The 14,710-nt window shown below is 51.5% G+C and overlaps 4 protein-coding genes across 4 annotated transcripts in view; 1 reads left to right on the top strand and 3 right to left on the bottom strand.

Annotated features, from left to right (window-relative positions):
• Positions 1-357: 357 nt before the first annotated feature.
• CC84DRAFT_1122226 (sorbitol dehydrogenase) lies at positions 358-1,781 on the bottom strand (the record flags this gene model as incomplete). The annotated part of the gene is made up of 5 exons (XM_018175628.1): positions 358-592; positions 719-1,182; positions 1,228-1,314; positions 1,365-1,613; positions 1,664-1,781. 5 exons carry the CDS (start codon positions 1,779-1,781, stop codon positions 443-445), a joined length of 1,068 nt encoding a protein of 355 aa, XP_018035540.1. The 3' UTR covers positions 358-442.
• Positions 1,782-2,719: 938 nt separating this feature from the next.
• On the top strand, positions 2,720-4,151 carry CC84DRAFT_831538 (NADP-dependent alcohol dehydrogenase C). Its single transcript, XM_018187564.1, has one exon. It carries the CDS (start codon positions 2,967-2,969, stop codon positions 4,062-4,064), a length of 1,098 nt encoding a protein of 365 aa, XP_018035539.1. The 5' UTR covers positions 2,720-2,966; the 3' UTR covers positions 4,065-4,151.
• A 5,305-nt stretch (positions 4,152-9,456) lies between these two features.
• On the bottom strand, positions 9,457-10,623 carry CC84DRAFT_1247950 (uncharacterized protein; the record flags this gene model as incomplete). Its single annotated transcript, XM_018184244.1, has 1 exon — positions 9,457-10,623. The coding sequence occupies one exon, from the start codon at positions 10,621-10,623 to the stop codon at positions 9,457-9,459; it is 1,167 nt and encodes a 388-aa protein (XP_018035538.1).
• A 3,831-nt stretch (positions 10,624-14,454) lies between these two features.
• CC84DRAFT_1148396 (kinesin light chain 1) overlaps positions 14,455-14,710 on the bottom strand; it is a gene marked incomplete at its 3' end in the record, with an annotated part of 4,673 nt that continues 4,417 nt past the window's right edge. The window contains exon 3 of the mRNA XM_018176634.1: positions 14,455-14,657. Coding sequence (XP_018035537.1) covers positions 14,455-14,657 — 203 coding nt within the window. The remainder of the gene's footprint in view (positions 14,658-14,710) is intronic.

Here is a 14,710-nt window from a genome sequence, read left to right as displayed (position 1 = left end):
TTCACCCTGCTTGGCGTAGCAACGGCCTAGAAGGCCCACTAATGCAGGGATTTCGTCACATCGAGCTCAAGCCTCGATCGCAAAGCCACCGCTAATTTTGCTCAACACCTGCCACTCGAGATCCAAAACCGGTTGCCGCACGCGGGCGGACGGCACATGCTGTCCCTGCATCCCCGACAGTCATCGGAATCAAGACGGCTGCGAGGCTTCAAGGTCACTAGCGTCTACGTTGCATACACCCACGTCACCATCCAATGATGAGAATACAGCAGGGCTCGAAAGAGACGTCTTGGGTATCGCCCGAATCATGCTACCGATTGTGTCGCTAAGTCGACGAAGGAATGAGCCCAATCTAATCCAGTCCTGGCCCCAGTCCTGTCAGTGTGCGCCTAGCACGTAATTTGCGGTCATCCGACAGCAAGGTGCTCTCTGCTGTATCCTCTTAATCGTCGCCTCCTACTTTGACCAGTATCTTGACCTGGTTGTCTTTGTCGTTGATCAAAGTTTTGAACCCCTTCTCCTCGACTTCGTCCAATTCGATTCGGCCCGTGATCATCCGCTCGGGCTTCATGCTGCCAGCGGAAATGGCATCCTACCAACCATTAGCTGCAGGCAACTTACTACATCGAGACACGCGTTTCCTCTGAATCGCACGCACAGTTCGACCATCGATGGGCGGCTGCAATTTCTCTTCGGCGATCTGGAAAACAGTACTTACGATGACTTCTTGGAAATCACCAACTTGGAAGGTCGCAACACCCATGTATCGTCGTTCCTTGAATGTAAAGAGATTCGGTGTGATCGTACAGGGCTTCTCCCAGATGGCGACGTTGACGATTGTTCCACGAGCTCGCGTGGCTTCTATGGCTGCGTCCAGCGCGACTTGGACACCAGCGCAATCGAACACCACGTCGACCCCCTGGCCGTCGCAAAGCTCTCGGCACCTCTTGACAACGTCGTCCTTCGTTGGGTCGAGGATGTGATGCGCACCAAAGTTCTTCGCATATTCTTGTCGCTTGCGGCTGACCTCAGAGATGATAATCTTATCTGCACCTTTTGCTTGAAGCGCCAGCATCACAGCGATACCAATCGGTCCACTTCCTAGAATCAAGACCGCGTCGCCCTTCTTGAACGGACTAGCCTTGACAGCATGCCACCCGACCGAAAGCGGCTCCACCAGCGCTGAGCATGTTAGCCCGTACAGTACCAAAATTCGAAACAGCTTACCTCCTATTTGCAATGGGACGTTTTTGGGAAGCCGATACAAGGCAGACGTCGGGACTACAATGTGCTCAGAGAGTCCTCCGCCCCACCCTAGGAGTATTAGCCACGCTTCAATGGTCGATATCCGGTCGATCGTGTACCGCTAAGACCAATGAATCCGTTGCTCCAACAGCAGTTGTGCAAATTATCCTGGCAAGCGCCACAAGTCCCATCGTAGATGATCGGTTGAACTGAGACGCGGTCGCCCACTACCCAGTCATCCACGCCTTCACCAACCTCTTCAATCGTCCCGCTGAACTCGTGACCGAACGTTAAGGGAACAGTTTCGCCGGTTATTGGGTGTGGGGTTGTGGGACATAACCCGGGTCCGCCGAGATACTCATGTAGGTCTATGGTGATCTATGAGTGCGTTTTCACTGACGAAAAAGATAAGACTTACCGCTGCCGCAGATTCCAACCCACGCGGGCTTGATCTTCACCTGGCCCTGCTTCAAAGTAGGGACTGCAATATCCTCGTATCGCAGGTCATGCTGGCCATGGAAGCGCACTGCCTTCATGGTTGCACCACTGGTCGCCGCCATCCTTGTTGAATTGCCTGGATCGGAGGGGAGGTGGGGAAGGGCCAAAGATGGAGTTGAAGCGCGCTGGTTCTCGAGATGTTCCCTTACCACGCCGCGAGCCGTTGCCGATTTAAAGCTCTCGCTCTGTAAATCTGTCCTCAACAGCTCAAGAGGAAAGCACAAGCCTTGCGCGTACGCGATTGCACAATCGCGACACAGGAGCACCTGGTAAAGGAAGCCCGCAGCTCTCGCGGGTAACCTAAACGGGCAGCACCGGCCGACGATCCAACAGCTACCCCGCAAGGCGGGGTAAATACTACCTAGGTGCCCGCGTGAAGAAGTCGATGGCACTCCTCGCACGCAAATGGCCCATACCCCAGGTCATGGATTTTTAAATCGCGATGTATTGTTGCACTTCTCAGTGTAACTCTATCTCCAGTGCAGATCAGGCATTCACTGCAGGGTCGTCATTGGCCGGAGCAGCATGCGTCCGGGCTTACTTGAGCTACAGGGTAGAGGCATTGAAGTCAGTTCGGTCTGTAATGTGGCTTGCAGCATCAACAACAGGTCAGCACGTGTTTTCGCGGCGGTCGTGGATGCTGACAAGACGCATGTCTGGGTGTCAAACTCAGCGTTGCCAAGGCACATGCTCTCGGAAGTCGGAACAGCTTCGGAACACTGCGCCATGACGTCGGCTCTGAACGTGTGGGGTTCAAAGAAGATCTGAAGATTTTATCCAGCTATGACTGGATCACCAAATGAAATACCACTGATTGGTCTACACCAAGTGATGGAATTAATTCGTTACCCTCGAGGGTCCAGACTCGTTGATACGAAATAAGAGAGACACGTCGTCAATGATGTTCCCAAGTCGTTGACGCTACAGTGACGAAGATCCACGATCGGGTTTCAAAGAAGCCAGCGGCTCAAGTGCGCCAATCACACACAGCAAAACTAGGTTGACAGTGGGACTGGACCCGATTGTCATCGGCGATGACCTCACTGGTAATACTGCTGCTAGTAGAGAATGTTCGCTGGCAACTAGTGAACGACGACTGGAAAACTATTGATAAAGCTGCCCTGCCCTCTCAATTGACAGGTTTTCGACATACCTGCTTGCTCCTTTACGACATCAACTCTAAAGTAATTCCCAACTTATTGATACCCCTATAAATTGCCACGATGCCCTACCCGGAGACGACCGACGCTTTCGCCGTCACTGACATTAAGAACGGAAACTGGAGCAACTTCACACGGAAAGAGCTTCCCCTCAAGAAGTTTGAGGACTACGACGTCGACATCGCCATTGAGGCGTGCGGTGTTTGCGCGTCCGATGTTCACACCATCACCGGAGGCTGGGGAGAGGAGATCCCGCTCCCGCTGTGCGTAGGCCACGAGGTCATTGGCAAGGTCGTCAAGGTCGGCTCCAAGGTCAAGAACCTCAAGGTTGGCGACCGCGCAGGTGTCGGCGCCCAGATCGGCGCGGACCTCACCTGCAACAACTGCAAAGCCGACCAGGAGAACTACTGCCCCAACGCCATCGACACATACGGCGCGCCCCACCCTGATGGCACCATCGCACAGGGCGGCTACTCCAGCCACATCCGCGCCCACGAGTATTTCACCTTCAAAATCCCCGAAAACCTCGAGACCTCCATCGCCGCACCAATGCTGTGCGCCGGCCTCACCACATTCTCCCCCCTCAAGCGGTTAGGCACCGGCAAGGGCAAGAAGGTTGCCATCGTAGGCCTGGGCGGGCTCGGCCACTTCGGTGTCCTCTGGTCCGTCGCCCTCGGCGCAGAGACCTACGTGATCTCGCACTCGGACTCAAAGAAGGACGACGCGCTCAAGCTCGGCGCAAAGGAATTCATCTCCTCCAACAAGGACAAGTGGTTCGAGCCGTACGCCTTTCAGTTCGACATTATCCTCAACTGCGCCGACGCCACCGACAAGTTCAACCTGCCCGACTACTTCAGCACGCTCAAGGTCAACGGCACCTTCCACATGGTTGGGTTCCCGGACAACAAGCTGCAGCCGCTCGACGCGAAAGCGTTTGCGCCCAACGGGTGCTACATGGGCGCTAGCCACATCGGAAACAGGCCTGAGATGGAGGAGATGTTTGAGCTTGCGTCGAAGCAGAATATCAAGAGCTGGGTCGAGACAATTGATATTAGCGAGGAGGGGTGCAAGCAGGCCGTGGAGCGGGTGTACAAGAATGATAACGTAAGGTTTAGGCTCACGCTTGTCAACTTTGACAAGGTGTTCGGAAAGAGGACGTGAGCGTGGGAAGTGGGTGATGATAATGAGTGTGTAACGGTCGTTTATGATAGATTAATACCAGAGTTCTGAGATGTACGCAGATGCTCTTGTTTTGGCTGTGATGTGCGTGGCATGGCCAGCTTTGCGTTAAACGCGGTTGGACGGAAAGCTTACTGGGTACCAAATTTGAGTCCATGCTCCACTCATCCACGAACTTTTGCTTCTTTCTCGCTTTCCATATCGTCGACATCATAGGCCCCAAAGAATAAGCGAAAAGGTGGCATAGACGTGATTTGGGGACGTATCTCTTGGGCTCACTGACCTTTCCCGCTCCATGTTTCCTAACCTAATCATTTACAAGAATGGATATTCCATCTTCCTACCATAGATTTTTGCATTGTCCGGCTGAGCTACTGAGATCAGATGATGTATATTAAGAATGGACCGGCTCTTAGGATGCAAACTGCATTATCCCTTAGGTCGCTTCTTGATAGCTCAACCGGGCAATGCAAAACTCTACGGTATCTCGACTCGCTCGCATGTGCTGGCCAGGTAACGCCGTGGAAAAGCAACACCTTGACGAGAGGTGCGAGAACCCAGCATCGCGTGTCTGGGGCGTCCGACATGACCCTTAATCGCGCTTCAGTATGTTATCAATGTTAGAGGCCAATAAAAGATCGGCAGCTCAGCAAGGACGAACCTGGCTTATGAGATCTCGGATGCTATATGAAGCGACATAATCCATGTACATTTCGCCAGACCCTGGATCCTGGATCCTCACAACGTGTATGAGGCGGGACATCCATGTATAATCGGATAGATCCTAGGTATCGAAATTTCTATAAATCAGCATCTTAATGCTCGGTAACAGCGGCTTTGCAAATTATCATGCGCACATACCACGCGGCCGGTAATCCTTGCCGCTGTCCCTGTTGAACATGTTGTAGGAGCAAGGTTCGACTTGGATTATCGATTCGTTATGGTTGTTGGAAGTAGGGCACAGTCGGTGGTATGCCCTTGTCTTCGAGCGTCAGGTGTAACTTTCTTTTTGAGCTCGATGAACTTTACATGCTAAAAACCTAGTAGGTTCGGATGCATCCAGACGACGGATCTGGACTAAAGAATCTTGTCCGGGGTCCCGATATATCCATCCATCTGATACGCACGAACGCGCCATACCTTTTTGTTCACGGGCCGCACTCGTGTCCATCCATGCATGCGGGCTCCTGACTCAAGCCGGCTCCTACAGCTGCCTCGTGGGCAATTGCTTTTTGCGCGCCATCCCCAGTTCGACATTCCGGCGCTTCCTCCCAATCTCGTACTTCGTTTCTTACCGAGCCACCGGTGACACGCACCGCTGGCGTGCATCTTCTGTGACCATCGCTGTTGCTGTTGTTGTCGCACCGCATGACTTTGAGCATCGAGGCTGGACCTTGTGGTACACTGCAGGTCTGCGAGAGGACTGGAAAAGACTAGTCCGACCCAGATTCCCGGGCACGATCGATTGCACATGCATGATCAGAACAAATCGAAAACAAGTCCAGGTCATGAAACAAGTTCCAGTTCGGCTCGTCCCGAGGTGCAGTCCTGAAGCGCGCTATTGGGTCGAAAGGCATTAGCTTTTACAGGGACGTTCGGGTACGCATTCGCGTTCGAATGTAGGCATCGTGGAGCCGATCACGTCCTACGTAACGAGTCCAAGCCAACACGGGGCAGACGTACGTTGGTGCAAGAAGTGAAGGGCATCGCGGCAAGCGATGGCTCGATCTTCACACCACCGTCGAGGCCGCGGCGGAAAAAGTACAACGTGAGGCCATGGCGCTCGTATCCCGCATGTTCCCCCGCCAGTGACCTTGCGCCCGGCTACACCACACAGCTTCCCCGCGTCCTGCGTCCCTGGGGCATTCTTTCCTTTTGAGAGAAAGCTGCGACTGCCGAGCTAAAGGCATCGCATCCTAGGCTAGGTCGCGATAGAGTCGCGAGAGCGAAACGCGTCCGGCGCAACAGTAAGGGGACGCCGCATCTCCCCTGCGCCTGGACGACGCAGGGCTCGTGCTACATCGTTTGCGGGGATCTGCGTTCCTGGCGCTGGATTGTGGCATTTTTTGTTGTTATCGGCGGTGAGTCCGTCGTGTGTTGAGCGCGAGCGTGCCCTGGGACGCCCGTCGGGCTCGTTGCTTTTTCAGCGGTACGCGACGCAATTTAATCAAAGGCTTTGGGCCAGGGCAGCGGGAATGGCGGGTCCTGTCCTGTCCTGTCCACTTCCTTTCCTTCTTACGCTGATTTCGAGTTTGATTCCTAACCTGGGGCGTGCTGTTACGAATCCTGCTATCGTCCTAGATTCTGGCTCCTTGGACCAATGCGCAAAAACCTTCGTCTGGGAAAATCGACATCGCAGAATTCCACGCTCAAACGATTGATCGGCCTGATCAGCATCGTCACTCCATATACACAAACCTCATTCCCTCGACAGCCCGTTAAGTTAGGATCTGCGCAACGACTACGTTCCACCAATTCTCTGCACGTGCAAAAGTCAACCTGGATCCCCCTACACATGTGCGAAATTCATTACACGCTCTACTCATGTGGGTGCTGGAAACCGTTGCCGCAGCCCGGGACAAAGACTATGTTACGTCTCTGCAAAGTATCGGAGAGCAATAGGCTGGACATGCCTTGTAAGGAGAAAGATGGGCTGGAGCACAAAGTGGTAAACAGGAGCCAGGGAATGTGTGACGCCTGCCTGTGGAAGAAGATAAGCAAGTAGATGGTTTCTGCCAAAGAATGAACTTGTGCGCGGTCAAAGAGAAAATAAAACGCGGCCTGGCAAGGGTCTGGTCCGCCGTTCCGCAGAAGAGAAGCACGTGTGAATGGACTGGCTAGAAAGTTGCGCTGGCGCGACATCTCATTGCGAGACCCGGACTGATGAAGGCTCGGACGGGACATGGTGGGAGAAGGTGCGAGCTCCGCAAGTAACGAACATTCGGATTCTGACGCGAGCAAGAACGATGAACTGCTCGCCTGTGCTTCGGCACCACTTCATCTAGGCGACATTTACTTTCGATACACGATACCCCTTGTTTGCTGTTGTTGGATGTTGCCCCTTTGGAATCGGGACGAAAGAGCTTCGATGGGACGGGGAATACTTAGATTCGTGTATAATGTTGAATGATAATATTGAGTACACACGTAGCTTAGAGGTCCTTGGGTGACATTATTCGGCTGCACTGAAAAAGAGAACACGAGCGAGCAGATTTCGATGTGCTAAATCGACATTATGGGCGTGATCAGCAGGAAACGTAGAAAGTTCGCGCTCATCGAGCTCGTCACATACTGAGACATGTAACTGATAGCCTACTCAGATCGAATGGTATGTTTGCCTCGGCTCGAAACTTCGGGGTGGTGTTTGACTGAACCATTATAGAGGCAACAGATCGCCAGCTAGATTCGCCAAACCAGACCGGATGACCAGTATCGTGAAGCTGGCTTCAAGGTAAGTGAGGTAAACCTTCAAGGTTTCTGCGCAGTCAGAGACCAACATTGTTGATGATAATTAAATAATTCTCTTATACCGCTCGGGAACATCAAGATACTACCGAGCAGTATACGTAGTGCGGGTTGTTTGCTGTGCCTTCACCGGTACGTCCAGATCGGGCTAGTGCTAGAAGTCGCAGGCAGGCGCGACTCACCTCCAGTGATAACGTCCGTGCCCTGCGCGCCTGTCTCACTTCACCTCGCATATTTGTTAAGAACACAATACACTCGTTTGCACACTGCACCACATCTGAACGCTGCACAGCAGTGTCGTTGACCCAGTCGGCTCGATTGCCCACAAGGCTGCAACATGACGTCTCAAGAAGAGGTGGATCGTGCACTGGCACTGTCTCTACATAAAGAGCTTAATGGGTTCGATGTTCCAGAAGTGAGTGATGCTCAATGTTACGAGGTCGAAGCACTCCAGGCTGTTGTGTTGCATTCGGCCCGGGGTATATATAGCAACAGAATTCCCTTTGCGTTACATTTCGGTGTAACGAATGCTCATCGTTAATGTCTAGGATGCCCCAGCGGTCGATACCATCCCACTCGTCTCTCTTGAGGATACCAGTGGCGATGCAGACCTGGCACCCGCCTTGCACCTTGAGTGGCAACAGGAGAACTCTATTGGGGATGCTACTGTTTACGACTAAACAGAATGGGAGGACGAAAACTTGATAGATGGGTGGCCATATTTTTCTTGCTGAAGTCCCATCAAGAGCAGGAAGGAGCATGTCACGGTAGCCAAATACCTTGTCACGGGAGTCATATGGCTCCATTGTTCCGCCATTATCGTTTTGGCCGACGTTTGTGATCGCTCCGGGGCTATATCTACATTTGTGAACTTCGAATGCGATCCACGGACGTATGAGTGCTTCTAACGTGTTTTGGTAGATATGTCGTAGGCTGCAATGACAGGAACCGATACGTATAGCTCTGCAAACGTGAGGACGCGATGTATAAGATCGCCTGGTGGTAGGTTCTGGTCGATGGAAATAACATCGAGAAAAAGGGAATTGATACTCATGCGCTTGGCTTGGTGGACTGCGCAAGCGATGTTCATCGATCCTTTCGATTTGAGATCATCATCGCATCGCCACGATAGTACTGCCACCTCTTTTAGGTTCTGGATGGGAAACTGGACGAGACTTGTGGGCACTGGGTCCAGGGCCCCAATCTATCGAGGATGCGATCTTCGTCCACTTGGTCGATGTCAAGTGCTCGCCATTCTATCGGCGACTCATCAGGATTATGCGCTTGGGCGCTGGAAACTTCGGTGTTGGCCATTGAGCAGAGATTGATTTTGAACAGCGAAGCGCAGAGAATGTACTCCATACCTAGCCAGAAGCTCAGCCTTGCGCTGTTGGGTAAACCCGCTACTCGTGGAACCAGTGAGTCGTAAGTATTCGAGACTCTTGGACTGTCAATCTCGGACGGAAAGATTGCGCTAACTTGAGACAAGTCGTGTTGAACTTCACATGTAAATAATGTAAGTAGAGAAAAGTTAGAATTACAAGCCGGCTGCATGTAGCAGGCTGTCATATAAGCTCCGTATGGATTACCTAGCGTTCTTCGATATTAGGCTTACCAGTTACATTAGCGCATGAGAGCTCAGACTGGACTACATAATCTCACAGCGTTCCGACAGTCCTTCACAGATCATCACCGGACCACGGTGTAGCTTGTGGGCAACATTATAGTACTATCTTTATAAGACAGCTTGCCCTTTTTTCTTTTGCATCGCGCGGTTCAAGTCTAAACTCGAATGCTAGGCCACGCACACTGCTTTGACGTATATATTAGTCTACCCTTAATTCTACATCGCTTGGGTATCGCGCCCCTTTTTTTAAGTTCATTTCTTCTTCTATCCAAATTTGAAAGCCTACGATGCACGCTTCTTCAACTGTGGCATCGATGGCATCTTACTCAGTCGGCGCGAGAAATTGCGCGGCTGTACTTCTTTCTTGATGTGAACAGAGTCACAGTGCGTCTCGCCCTTACCCGAAGCATGCGGAGCGAGGAACGTGTCGAAGGTAATATCGGCATTTACAACGTAATGAATCGCTTCCAATGCCATAGAGCTGCGGAAACGGCTGGTGTTCCGGTCTGCCCTCCTGACCAGCGGACGGCGATCTGGCGCGTGACCACGATTGTGACTCGAGTCTCGGGAGGAATCCGACGTGTGCGGGAATTGCATCATGGAGCTGCTAACCGATTGCCTCGAGAAGTGGTCGCCATTGCTGCTGGCGCCACTATGAGTGCTTTGGCGGATGTTCTGGGTCTCCAACACGGGGAACGGGAAACCCTCTTGCGATGTCGACGATGGCGGCGATACGGGAGAGATTGGAGAGATCGGTGAAAGCAACAAGCTGGATGTATTTGCAGCGCGAAGGTCTACCATAGATCGGGATGCTTCGACTTGCATCTGCTCGTTGTGAGTCTTCACTTCCTTGAACGTTTGCAGCTTACTCAAGGGCGAACTTACAAACCGCTTCGCCTGGCGCGCAGACTGGAGCACGAAGCGCTCACCGCCACGCTTCTCATCGAGAATTTCTGCGATAATCTCCTGTCGCTCTTCACTGTACGGAACCAACTCAATCCGCGAAACATGGTACTGGACCAGCTTGTCACCCGTCCATCCGCGCAGATTGTGATTGAGTTCGCCAACGGCCAAAGCGGTTCTGTCTTCATCGGAAAGAGCGCTGCTGTAATAACGTTTGAATGGTTGTCGAGGAGACGCGGAGTCCATGCAGGCGCTGTAGTTCAGACAAGAGCTCTGGGGTGGGTTCTCTGGCGGAGGTCTTTGGGAATGGGGCAGTTGTGTAGTCGGGCGCGCAGTACGAGCGTGCTCTGCTTGCACTTGCGAGATACGTGCTAAGGTGTCTTGGTTGAAAGAACCGTATGTCTGAGGTACCCGGTCCCACTCAGGCTCCAAGACCTTGCCATCGACGACCGATGGGCGTTTGCCGTGTCGCAGCGGCATGTTGGGCGCTTTTGCCGGGGCGGAAACGTTGCGGCTGTGCTCTCTGAAGTTGCGCGGAAAACCCATGGTCGAAATCTTGCTTAGAATCGATGCCTGCAGTGAAGTTGAAGTGAGTTTTGCGACTTCACGTGAGTGAGTGAAAGACCTTTGGGAAGACTTGCGGCCTTTCAGGAAGGCTGGACTGTTGGCTTTTCTCACCCGACAAGCTCTGGAATCCATTATATACCAGTTAGAATGCATCATTAAGGCACTCGGGGTCTTCGCACATTGTGCGTGCACGCTTCGAGGTGCGCAGCGTTTTTTAAGATTTCCCGCTATGTTCAACGGCTTACACAACGATCAACGATCGACGTGTGCCTTAAAAAAACGAGACTGCACGTGTATTCCAGTTGCTTGTTCGAATCAGAGTACACGAAACAGCTCGCAACGATTCTCATCGCATTCAGTCACTTTAAATACCTTTTCTAAACTCATACATAACGTCAGACACGAGGTGAAGACGCAACTTGACCACTCACCGCGATGCTGACTTTCCAGTTCAACATTCATTCTACCACTCTCTCGCCCTTCGCTCAAGCAGAATAGGATAAACTTATTGCAGCGATGCTAACGGTAGTATCTTCAAACACCAACAGAAAACACTTTCTACGCCCGATGGCTGTGTCGAAAGCCCTTCGTCAGACGCTTCCAATGAATCGAGGCCCGCGAGTGCTTCTTCTTTCGGCTTTTATCTTGACTTGAAGAATCACTCCAATCGAAAAAGCTTTGGGGCTTGGGGCGAACCATGGGCTTTGGCTGGAGGACTCCCTGATGAGCCAGCGTGGAATCACTCCAGCGGACAAAGCTTTCGGGCTCGGTTTGATCGAGAGGCTCTGGCTCGACTACTTCTTGATGAGCCACGCTGGCTGTGTACGAAGCACTAGTCCAGTTCGTCATCTCCGTTTTGTCCCTATAGTGGGTTGAAGTGCGGAAATCAATATCTGGACCATACATTGGGCGTAGCGGTAGATGAGTGCGCCACGGCGCATATTCATTTGGAGTCAGATCAGCCAACAGCTGGTCAGCGTCATTATCTTCGTCATCCTCGTACCATAACCCATTGAACTCCTGCAGGTACTTGTCAGGGATCGGGTCTTCCTGCTGCCTTAAAAATCCTCCGTCTCCGTAGAAAAGCTGATTGTACTCCTGCAAGTACTTATCAGGGATCGGATCTTTCCGCTGCGGAACATCATGCCAATTGCTCGAAACGCGTGGCACGGCATAGTCCTCCAAACTGTCACCAAGATGGTCTGTAGGATACCAGCTGTGCCCCAAAGCCCTCCGAGTAACATTGGCAATCTGCGACTCCTGCAACGTACGTTCAGCACAATTTCTGGTCGGTAGCTTACCTGTATCAGCTGTATCCATTGGCTTCCTATAAGGCAGATCTGGATTCGGCCCCCACGGATCAAGCTGCCCACACCTCACCGGACCCTGCATCCCCAGACTATTGCGCGCATACACATCTTCAAGGTGTGTATGATGAAGCCTTGAGTTAAGCCTTTCCTTCCTCAAGGTGAACTCGTCCCCTGGGAGACCTACGTTAGTAGGACGAACATATTGCTCATTTGGGTATTCGGGCACCATTGGTTGAATTTTACCTTATTTGAGGACTTGGTAGAGTAGGTCACGCGAGCTTGAGGAAGAATTATATACTTGTTGGAATACAATTGGGTGGGGTGAAGGAATTGAAGTCATAACTACAGGGCAAATTGTTATACGTTGTGTATATGACATAAGGAGAGTGAAAATAGAAACATTGTAATACAATGCGCATGAGTAGATTGCAAATCTGTATTCGATCGATGAATTAATTGCAGGTATTGTTACCATCCTAAGAAAATTCGCTGAGTATGGAATTATTGCTACACCAGATAAAGTCTATCGACGTCTAAAATCTGTGCTGATGTAATGCGCTTCAATGCATCGTTCCAAATGAAGCATTGCCACCACAAAGCCAACGCAAGAACAAGAAAGAGTCTTGGCCAACCATCACAGCACTACTGCTTACAGCTCAAATTCTTCGCCAGCCTGGTCATCATCTCCTTAAGTCTAGACTTCCGCCTCGCCTTCTCCACCACCTTAACCTCCTGAACCTTCTCAACCAACTTCTCACTCTTCACCTCCTCCAGCCTATCCTTCAGCACCAGATTCTCCTCCATACTCACATCACCTAGCGGCCTCGGACTCCTCTCAGGATAATAATTAAAATCATCCTTATCCACAAACGGCAGGTAAAAGTCGCCCAACAACATCTCCTCCGTCTCAGCCCGCTCATGCGCACCTCGCATATCGAACGCGACCCACGAAGCGTCGGTGTAGTGATCCGCGCTGTCGGTGCTGATGGGAGCTAGGTAGTACTGGAACGAGAGCGCATCTTGGACGTCCATTGCCTCCTCTTCTACATCATCTTTCACCGATTCGAGAGACAGAGAAGCACTGCTGTTACGGCTTCTCAAGGGACTAACGAGGCCATATCGCTTTGAGCGGCGGAAGAGCGATTCGGGTGAGGGGGACAGGATTGCAACAAGGCAGGGCTTCCCTGGCTGGTTGAGAATAGACGGGTCTGAGCAGGTGCACGGGATGATGGAAGTTATGCGCTTGCCGGAGTGGTGCCGGACGGAGGGGGTGTCGAGCTGGTTCTGCGAGCGGCGGTGAAGGGGACTGGACGGGACGGAGAGGGTGTCGAGTCGCAGCTTTCGCGGGGTGAAGAGGATGCGTGTTGTCATTTTAGTGGTGCAGTGTCAGCGGTGGAGAGGGAAACGTGAAAACGAGAACGCGAATGAATGGCCGAGTGGAACGACTGAGCATATGTGGTCTGTATTCTACGATACTAGCGGCTGAGAGAATCGTTATTGTATAAGGATAAATTGAAGTAATCTGTACAAAGAATGGCGGAAAGTACAAGGGAAAACAGCGCCAACAAAGGATATCGAGCGTCGGGCACACCGAGCAAAGACTGCTATTTCCGAGGACAAAGGAAGCACGCAATGACCATACCTTTTAGTGAGGGAATGACCTCAACAGGCAAGCCCCTTCATGCGGCATAGCAAAGAAGTACTTCCTGTTGTAGAATTTACTCGGATCGGCTACTGCTCTTGTATAGCACGTGATCTCGTGTTCACAGTCATTCGTAAACATAAGCAAGGAGACCCGTGTCGCCAGCTGAGGCAAAGTGGTAAGAGCATATATTTACACATTGTAGATAACGCCATATAAGGTCCTGCACGACGTCGAGACACACAGCGTAACCAGACACTGTCCTCATATAGACGTTGACGATCATGGTAAAGCGCATATGTATGCTCGTAATTAACAAAATACTGCACTATAGTCGTACAACTACTCATAGGCCAGTTTGTAGCGAGGATCGCTGCAGGGTTGGTATTGCTATCGTCCGATTTGTTAACGCCCTCATATGCTATTTCAGTTTTCCACCCTGGTTCAGCCACGATTGATTAGGTTTCCTTCGGCTTTGGAGGACTAATAGGAAAAACTAATTGAGTAGGCCTACATTGCTACTACTTGAATGGGATTCTGTGCTGCATGCTGTGAATCCGAGAGTTCCTCCGACCTAGGGGAGAGGTAAGGGTTTCTTAAATGTTATTTTTATTGTATCCATGCTGAATACGCTGCTTAGTTCACAACATGACTCAGCCGAATTGGACACATTCGAAAGATCGCTGCTGTAACGTGATCTTTTTAATTACAGAAGACACTAAGATTAAGTAGTTAAGAGACCTTGCGCTGAATGCCTAGCTTTGCCAGCCCACGTGATAACCTTGATACTTTCCGGGTGGATATCGCTGTCTCCCGAGTCAATGACGGAGGATGAAATGTAAGGCTTTCATGTTCTTTTCACCCGCTTAATTTAGAATATTGTTTAAGACAAGCCCGTGTGGTAGGGTGATTGTTCCCAAGAGCAGCGGAGTATCCAGCGCATGCCCTCTGGTACAATAACAAGGACTCGCTGATACGATGCCGATGGGTAAGGAGATGAGCGAGGTGGTATACGCTGGTGAGCGTGTCGGGATGCTCTCGCCCAAGCACCTTCTCATATCCTTCCAGTGCTCGTTGATGCATCGCCTCCGCCTCTTCGTACTTTCCCTGGCTC

The sequence above is a fragment of the Paraphaeosphaeria sporulosa genome (genome assembly GCF_001642045.1).
Source record: "Paraphaeosphaeria sporulosa strain AP3s5-JAC2a unplaced genomic scaffold CC84scaffold_6, whole genome shotgun sequence".
Classification (NCBI taxonomy): domain Eukaryota; kingdom Fungi; phylum Ascomycota; class Dothideomycetes; order Pleosporales; family Didymosphaeriaceae; genus Paraphaeosphaeria; species Paraphaeosphaeria sporulosa.
The sequence above is the reverse complement of the archived record's forward strand: the minus strand, read 5'-3'. Positions and strand labels throughout refer to the sequence as shown.